The sequence below is a fragment of the Cynara cardunculus genome, unplaced genomic scaffold (genome assembly GCF_001531365.2).
Source record: "Cynara cardunculus var. scolymus isolate 2C unplaced genomic scaffold, CcrdV1 Un_Scaffold_363, whole genome shotgun sequence".
In the NCBI taxonomy this organism is placed as follows: domain Eukaryota; kingdom Viridiplantae; phylum Streptophyta; class Magnoliopsida; order Asterales; family Asteraceae; genus Cynara; species Cynara cardunculus.
Genome location: NW_020200575.1, coordinates 166,672 through 176,899, shown reverse-complemented (window position 1 = coordinate 176,899; position 10,228 = coordinate 166,672). Strand labels below are relative to the sequence as shown.

Genomic DNA, 10,228 nt, shown 5'->3' with positions numbered 1-10,228 from the left:
GAGAGATGCGCGCTCTCTGCATGGAGAAGAAACACTTCTATTTATACTCAGTGCATTAAATGTCCATTTAATGCAATATGGTAGGTTTAGAGTGCGTGTCAAGCCTTAAGAGGAAGGCTTGTCCTTTGCTACAATGAATAGTACAAAAGCACTATTTCTGAGCAGACATCGTTACCTAAAGTTAGTGGACAAAGAGTCGACTAGTCGGCTCCGTACCGTACTAACTTTTGTAAGGGTATGGGTTTTGTCCTTTGTGTGCATAAGGACAAGACAACAACAATCGTGCTAAGCAAACTTCCTTTGATCGCTGAATGCTGGAATGACCTGAAGGTCTCATCATCATTCGCTGAAGCTTGCAGTCTTCACACATATGTAGACAGGTTCGTAATCACTAAATACCGCTTCAGATCACGTACTCGCCGGTCTCTAATCTTCAGTTTCAGTCTTCGACGTTTGCTGAAGGTTCTTTAGTGTGAGTGTTGTCTTCTTRAAGTATTGCTGTCTCTGATAGATTTACAATGCAAGTTCTTCAGCGATCACTGAACATACTCAGTGAAGATCGCTGGAACTGAAAATACAGAAACACAAATGCAACGTGAAAGGGAAAATGGATTATCATCAAATCACTAAGAGAGAGGATCAACATCCTTCTATCGTCCTATACACACACACATTTTGGTATGTTATTTGCATTACATTGAAATATGTAACGACTCTTAATACCATCTGGACTTAAGGCCTTGGAAGGATCCATAAATATCACGATTGGTAGGCTTTTGACTCAACATTATGGTCAATTTATGAAGGTTGTAGGAACTTACTGCTGAAGTCACATCTTGGAAGCGAGTGACCTGGGTAGCAGTAGAGTGTCCACTATCCTTAACCAAATGCCTAATGTAGTACCTCAGTAAGCTTACACCCACACATGCTTTACTTTTATTGAAAACGTATGAATTTTGTTATTCCAAACAAACCCAAAACAATTATTGTTATCTAACTGAAACTTTCACAAAGGAATTTCATTCTCTAATCTTGGGAGTCGAGTGTTTGTGGATATAAACATGTATTTCATATATTATGAAATACAATAACATAACTTTGGTCTCAATAGTACAAGAAACTATATTACAGAATTTACAACTAAAAAATTCGAAAATAATATTATTGTACTCTACTTGTATAAATAACAAGCAATCCAAAAATCTATCAGATAACACGCTGATCTTCATAAAGCAGTGAGGCACAAGAGAAAAATAATCACATTTCCCCTTCATCTTATCCCGAGACATAGCCTAAACTGCAATGCTTATTATTAAAACACAAAATAAGGGTTAGACCATGAGGTCTAGTGATAAATCCCTTTTCTTTGCAATTACAGGGTGAAGATCATCAAAACCTGTTATAAAAATCACATTTGAACATCCAACCACTTTGATAAAGTATAACCCAGTAATACAACGAACTACAAGTTATAAATACGATTCTTACCACACAAGAAAAATATAACCACTTAGGTCCTCATAGACATTTGATAGATAACTTTCAAAGGTCTTAAATCTCATAAAGATCAGAGCTTACAAACTCAATTTCCAAAATCGTATAAAGAAATACTATCCACCAGAGCTCTTGGTTATTAGTTAAAACTTTTAAGATAAGAACTGTTTTGATAAATGAAAGTTGAATTTAATAATAACCAAAGACCCTCTGAGTTTTTATTTCAAATCTTTACTCTTTTGAACAGTCAAAATATGATATTTGATATCCCAAAAACATTTGAAACACATGTAATTAATGCCTCCGGCTATAAGCCATTTCCTCTTCTCAATAACATTGTTGTTATCATTTCAATAAGAGTAATATTTTCAAGTCTTCATGTCACAAAGAAATGTTAACTCAAAATTATCGCATCTTATGGATGTGACAACAAGAGCTATAATAGTAACAGATCTCACAATTGCCACCCTTATCCAAAGTATACCTCTCCTTGATATGTCACCCTTATTCCATGGTATACCTCTTCTTAATATGTCACCCTTGTTTTCTCATTAAATTGCAGATAAATTTGTTATTTTAGCCAATAATTGCCTCAAAAATAGTTTCATACCAGAAACTTTATCTCAAGAACTTTCACAGTTCTTAAACCCAATTTCAATATCATCTCAACATCTTTCAAAAACAGTTTACTCTTCTCAACAGTTTTGAAAGAAACAATATCTTTCCTCAATTTGAAATCAACATTTGAAAGATACATAATGGTAATATTAGTCTTCATCGGACAACACTTGTCCGGATATCACATCACCGGACAACACTCTCCGGACAACATTTGGGTGATAAAACACCCTCACCGGTCAATACTATAATCGGTGAACATCCTCACCAGTCAGTACTATGACCGATAAGGACCCTCATCATTCAATACTTGAATAATAGATATTCAATGCGGACAATGCTTTGTACGATAAGCATCCTCACCGGATAAAGCGTTGGGCGATGAACACCCAATCAAGTCAATACTTAAAACAATAACACTCAATCCGGTTACAACTTGGGCGATAAGAGGCCCAATCCGGACAACATCCTGTCCGATAAAGGTCCTCATCGGACAAAGTTTCATCCGGTAAAGGTCCTCACCGAACAAAACACATAAGATCATAAATGTACTCATCGACCAAAGCTTATGCGATAAGGAACCCTTATCGGACAACACTGTGTCCGATAACAAGCCCTCATCGGACCAAGCATATGAACACTATAAAATACATACCATATTTTGTTCTCAACAACAATATGCAGAAATAGAGTACCATTAAAAGAACATAATCAGATTCAAAGTCTGTATAAAAACTCACCTTATGAAGCAAAGAATTTGAAGATGATTTTACAAAGATTCAACTTCCAAATGATCCCAAAATTCCAGCTTCTATCCTTGGCAAGAATTCTCACAGAAACTTTCTCCTTGCAAAACTTTCCAAAAATGGCATGTGTAGAATGTTATTCAAAAAAAAATTCAACTTTATATACCTTGCCTTAAGAAGGCAGTTGAAGACTTTTAAATAATTAAAAATCCTCCTCACACTCACCTCTACATTCACATGCATGCATATATACACATTTTCACATATACATGCATTCATGAATTTAATATAAACAATTAAACACATAATCAAATAATTACCTTAGATATATAATCGGAACCCGGTTTTCACATAAAGCTTTATCTTCAAATCAAGAATAAAAAAAACCCTGACTCTGAAATCCAACCATGTTTACGAAATAGATGCACAACACATCTCCGGTTAGTCATAATTTTTGAAATTGGGAACTGGGAAGTTGGGAAAACAATGGAATGGGTACATCGTTGGATACAGACTAAAGTTTCACAGTAAGAACCAAAGTGACCGAGGAAAGGGTAAGCCAAGACATGTAAAAGGAATTACCGTAGAAGGCAATCAAAGAAGTTAAGGGAACCGGGGAAGGGATAAATTGGCGATGGTGGTGATGGGGGTTCCACGAAGGAAAAGGGGAGGAAAGTACTTAGTATATACAAGAAAAATGTTGGATTAAAATTTTCTCTTTTTTATACAAAGTTTTTAATTTTGCAGCCTACATAGCAAAATCAATTTATATCCAATAAAAATCAATATTTTCATCACGTGTTTTAAATATGATATTATATAAATAAATAAATAAATAAATAAAACTTTAAACAAATTTAAATAATTTTTAACATAATAAAACAAAGAACACATATTATATAATATAAATAATTTAATAAAAGCAAACAAATACATATATAATAACCACATGAATATCACATTTTATTGGTTTTCAAATAAATAAATGCATAAACATCATTTTAAGTGTTCTTTTAAATAGCAAACAATCACATGATATATATTGGTTTCTTAATAACCATAATACAGAGAATGACATAAAAAAATACAAATTAAGAAACTCTATAAATATAAAAGATGGAGAAGAAAATTTATAATAACAAAACTCCACATAGATCACACTTAATCATAATCTGATTGTTGCCAGGAAACAAAAAATAAAAACTTGAATAAATACAACAACATTAGTAAAACAAAATTACGCAAAATAAAAAGACACATAAAAGGAACACACACAAAACATAAATAACTTCCAAAAATAGATATGATGAAGAACCATAGTCAATAAAATATAATAGAGAAGAAATTTGTGAACAAAACATTCGTCAACAGCATATAACTCATACAAATCATAAATTAAGATGTAATATTTGTTACCCGGTGTGATAACCAGATTCTGGTTATTACCCAAGGTAATTAATATGTGATTATTTGTTATATGCTTACATAATAACATGATAAATTGATTATGTGGGAATGTGAATATATATGTATGCATAGGAAATATATGTATTATATGCATGCATGTTTATGGTTATGCATGTGTGAATAAGTGCATAAATATGAAATACATGTGTGTATGGGTGATGAGTATAGCCATGCATACAAAAAGAGGCGGCTTAGCCGCCATTTCCTTCTTATAGAAAGGTATAAAAGGGAGGCTTAATCTCCCATATATTCTTCTGGCTATTTTTGGAAAAATCGTACGATTTAAAGAGAGAGATTGATCGGATTGCTTATTTTTCTGAATTCCTGAAGTTGATTTTCAAAAGCATTTCATAAGGTGAGTAGTCTAATGCTTTTAAAATATTTCAAATTGTAGGATTGAGGTTTGAATTAGTTATTTGTCAATTGATAAAATTGATCGGATATTGTTAAAACGGTTGTTATCCGGACTTAGATAAACCGGATGTGCCTTAGGCGATTTATGTATAAACTGCTCAAGTGATAAGCGGTTTAGCTTTAAACCGGACATGTCTCGACCGGTTTAAGGATTGAGCGATTTATGAACTTTGATGTTATGATTAAGTGTTTCAAACGGAGAAGTATTAATACGACCATGAGTTGACCGAATTATTTTTAAATCGATCGATGGGGAATAGTGTTGTCCGGACTTGTTATCCGGACAAAAGTGTTGGAAATCTTTTTTTAAAGAGATAAATCGGACAAAGCTATGTGAAAGGTTGTCCGGATTTGTTATCCGGACAAGGTTGGTCGGATTACTTGTTATCTTATCAAAACATGATTCTTTTGAAACAAATGGGAATTTTGACAAAATGAATTTGAACTGATAATAATTCTATTGACTGCGGTCTATTCTAAAATGGAATTATTTCATGAAAGATTTTGATGAGGAAATAAGGGAGGCATATCAAGGAGAGGTGTATCATGGGATAAGGGTGGCATATCAAGGAGAGGTGTACATTTGGATATAAGGGTGACATTTGTATGTGTGTGTTTCGTAATATAACTCTTACTGTTATATCCCTTAAGATTACCGTGGTCTGGAATCTTTATTTCTTTGTGATTTAAAGGTTTAGTATCAGGGTTCTTATTGGAAATCATAGTCTGGATGTTATTGAAGAGGAGATAACAGGTTTGGCCTGAAACTTTGATAAAACCTTATTTAAGAGGTTTAAAAGTGGCGTTTTATAATTGATTAGTGTAAACCTGTTTTGTTTTGATATATTGTTTTCAAGCAGAGAATATTGGCTTGAAAAGTGAAAGGTACCAATATTATGTTCGTACTTGTTCATATATTTGTAATATATATGAAAAGTTGTTTTACTTAAAAGTTTTGGTGATTAATACCCTGAAATAGCATAAATATGATAACTCACTAGACCTTTCGGTCTAACCCTCGTTTTGTGATTTTAAATATGTATTGCAGGAAGTGCCAACGGTAAGGGGAAGGGAAAAATGTAATATTTCCCTATGTGATTATCTGCGTGAAGATTTATTGATGACATGTATAGTTTTGATAGATGAATCTGGTTTTGTGCAAGAATTGTATTTTGAATTTTTGGACCATGTATTTTGTACTAGTAAATTCTTGTACTAAGGGACCAATGTAATGTATAAACATGTATTTCTTTTATATGAAATATATGTTACATGCAATACGCGGAATGGGGTGTTACACCCGGAAAAGTTTATAGAGGAATAACATTCGGTATGGACAATAAAAACATTATATGTAATTTCTAATAATAAAAATTACAATATATAATGCATAGAAAAACAAATGTAATAATATATATATAATAACATAGAATAAAAAAACACTAAGTAACCCACACAAATCATAAAAATAAAATGTAACAATTCTTACATGGATTTTATGGAGAAAGAACAACGATATCGACGATAAAAGGTTCTACAAAAAAAATACAACACATCAATAACAACAAATAGCTTACATAAAAACATAAAATAAACAATAAAGAATGTAGCTTCCATCTTGATTAGACATTCGATTGTGTAGTTTGCAATATGATGGAGAAATTAGTAAAACAAAAAAAACGTTAAATGAGATATAATATATAGATGAGATAAAAAAAACGGAATAGAAAAATGAAAGGTCTATAAAATTTATGGGTTAATGAAAAACAGTTAATATAACCAACAAAATAAATCTAAAAAAATCTAAAAATTTGAAGAAAAAAAAAAGAATTAAAAAATAATTTTTCCACAAAATGTCATATAAGAAACTTCATATTTTACTTTTAAATTTATATAAATAAAGAAGCAAAATGTTCAATTAAGAACATCTCTGGCTTGGAAAATTTTGTAATCATTTTGGAGAAAATAATGAAATACACAATTTTAATTCACGGATAGAAAAGTATTTAATTTATTTAACATTTTATAAATTCAAAACGATGAGAAAATCTCTTTTAAAAATCATCTTGTGACAACGTGTCACACAATTTATTGTAAGTTTATTTTAATTAGTAGATGGAAAGATGAAAAAGGTATAATGAATATCCCTAGGAAGTTATATAATGTGAAAGTTAAAGCGAATTAAGTTGGAAGTGAAATTATCAAAGAAGCATTTTTATAATACATATTTATCATTTAGGAGTAGAATAATCTATAATTTATTTAATATTATAAAAACATTGACAAATCATGAAGGAGCACATAGAAGGTTTGGAGGTTTCACCTCCAATAATGAAGATGAAAATGTTGGAGATTAAACTTTTTAAAATTACCAAAACAACTTTATGCTAATGAATTGCATGTTCTAAAAATAGGGATGAAAAAGTCTTTTATATATCAAATATTTTAAAAAATTAAAAATAAAGAAAGATAGGCTTCTAATGTTTAGAGGATAACATCTCATCCGTCGATTTCATTGTTTAATTTTATGAAATTTTTTCATGAAATTGTTAATCTTGTTAAATTGTTTTATATAATATTTTTTTTTTTATGAAGTTGTTTCATATATGATTATGAAATTATTTCATATAATACTTAATGAAATTTTAATGAAACTGTTTCATGTATTTCTCTAAAATTAAAATAACGAAGATGATAATATCCATGATTAACATCATCCACAATAAAAATTGATTAATCAACCTCTCATAATTACAAAAAAATGAATAAAATGAAAAATTAAGATTGGTTGAATGAGATTTGTACGGTATGTACAAATGACGTGGTTTGCAAAGTAAACCTCTCTCTCTCTCTCTCTATCTCTATATATATATATATATATATATATATATATATATATATAAGTTGATGATTATCAATCACGTTATAAACATTTATCGTCAACGGAGTTTAAATTCGATTTTTTATCATATCTTGTAATCACAAAATATCAAAACTTTATTCGAATTTATATGATTCAATCATAAATACAATCATGTCCTATGTTAACAACAAATCCAACAATATTGAAAAGAAGAAATATGTAATAACAAATCACATTTTCTAAATAATATAGTTTTTACATACCTTTTTAAAAAAAATAAGTTTTTTTCAACTCTCATTTCTTCATTCATCACCAAAGAATTTCTATCATTTGAAAAAATCTTGAAGTAGTCAAAATTTAACGTAATTATCAACCACATATAAATAGTTATTGTTAATGGAGCTTAAGTTTGAAAAAGAATTGTCATATCATGTGATCACAAAATATCGAAATTTTATTCGAATGTATATGATTCGATCGTAAACACAATCATATTATGATAACAACAAATCCAACAATATTGAAAAAGAAATATGTAATAATAAATAGTATTTTTAATGAATATAATTTCTACATATCTTTTAACATCTTTGAAGTTTTCTTCTACGCTCACTTTCTTCATCCCTCACCAAATGAATTTCTAAGATTTCATTTTGTTTATTTTTGAAACTTTGAAAAACAAATTTCTTTAAGAAATAAAAAGGAAGAGCAAATCAAGAGTTGGAGGTTAAACCTGAGTAGACAAAATTACATAATAAAGCTCGGGTTAATAATGAACTATACATTTTTCATACCGGGACGGAAAAATCTTTAACAAATTCAACATTTAAAAAAATTGAAAAATTGAAATAAAAAGTGTCTCTAAAACAATATTGCAAACCAAATCTCTCTAAAACAATATTGCAAACCAAACGGACCCTAAATATTAAAAAGTGTCACCTCATTATATAGGGGAGGATTCAAACGAGAACACTTTCATTTTATGAGAACGTGAGAACACATTTTTACTATAAACAATCACATGTAATATTGTTATTTCATCACATATGATACACATGTGATACTAAATCAGAGATGCAAACGATTTACGATGCGATTTTGGTTGCGGGCCAAGTCGCCCTTGCACCATTAAGCCCCCTCACAAGTATTATCACATGTGATAAGTTTGTTGTTGATATAATAGTATAATTCATGAAGACTATCACATGTGATGCTAAATCATAGACGTAGACAATCTTTGGTGCAGCCTAAGTCGTAGAACACGTCGTCCGCACATCACAGGGTCCCCTCACGCATATTATCACATGTGATAAGAACGTTCTTGCGTTCTCGTAAAATGGAGGTGTTCTCGTTTGAACCTCCACCTCTCTCTTTCTCTCTCTCTCTCTCTCTCTCTATATATATATATATATACATATATATATAAATGTGTGTGTGTGTGTGGAGGTTCAAACGAGAACCCCTATGATTTATGAAAATGGGAGAACAACCCAATAAGCTCAAACTTTTTTAATTAATAAATTAACTTATATTAAATATAAATAAATTAATAAAGGCAGTAATGTAATTAAATAATTTTTATAATTTTTAGTTTAATTAATTATAATTATCCATTTTTTTCCTGGATTGATCACGTCCGTTTCCACTCTCTTCTCTTCCCTTGTGATAATTATGTGATTGTGTAACCATAATCTATCGAAACCATGATCAATCGAGTGTAACCATAATCTATCGAAATCATGAGTAATCGTTGTGATAAATGTGTGATTGTCTAACCCTAACCGATCGAAACCATGAACAAATCGAGTGTGCTGTTATGATAGTGATATCACACCCTTATCACACCAAATCGTGTAGTCGATTTCACCCGTAATCGTTGTGATAAATGTGTGATTGAATAATATTAATCCAATGAAAGCATGCTCAAATCGAGTAATTGTGACATATATCTTGAATAAACTGTGTTCTAAGACTTCTTCTTGCTGATCGATTCCTGTTTGTTGTTTGATTTCCAGATTTTACGGCTTCTTGATCTTCGATTTCTCCATGAAATTCTTTCGTTACCTTCTTAATCGATACCTTCTAATAAACGATAACTGTTAAATTAAGTGGATAACTCTAATTTCTAGGATTATAATGTGATCGTGTTTAAAATTGTATGATTTTAATATCCATTATTACCCTTTCGAATCTCAATTTTTTTTTGAATCGTTTTAAATTTCAAAAATCTTTTAATTTTAATTGTTATCATAATATGAGGTTAATAAGTTATTCTCGTGTTCTCGTAAATCACAGGGGTTCTCGTTTGAACCTTTATATATACATACATATATATATATATATAAGTTGGTTATTATACAACCCTTTACATTTGTACAATCAATACAATTCAATTTTAACCGTTCATTTAATTTGATGAATATGTGATTTCATAGAAGTTTTGATTGTTTCATAATATAAAGTATTGATCATAATTAATAAATTTTATTCATCTTTCATAAATATTCAAATCATAATAAATGAACTCTCATCATTTCCATAAATATCTCATTTTATTGGGTTGTATTGATTGTACAAATACGACGGGTTGTATTTAAAACAATCTCTCTATGTGTGTGTATATATA

The 10,228-nt window shown here is 30.2% G+C and overlaps 1 protein-coding gene across 1 annotated transcript; it reads left to right on the top strand.

Moving 5' to 3' along the window:
- Nucleotides 1–7,101: 7,101 nt before the first annotated feature.
- Nucleotides 7,102–7,803, top strand: LOC112501645 (the record flags this gene model as incomplete). Its single annotated transcript, XM_025105333.1, has 2 exons — nt 7,102–7,163; nt 7,749–7,803. Coding segments are annotated over 2 exons (117 nt in total), but the record flags the coding sequence as incomplete, so codon positions are not given.
- Between the last annotated feature and the right edge of the window lie 2,425 nt (nt 7,804–10,228).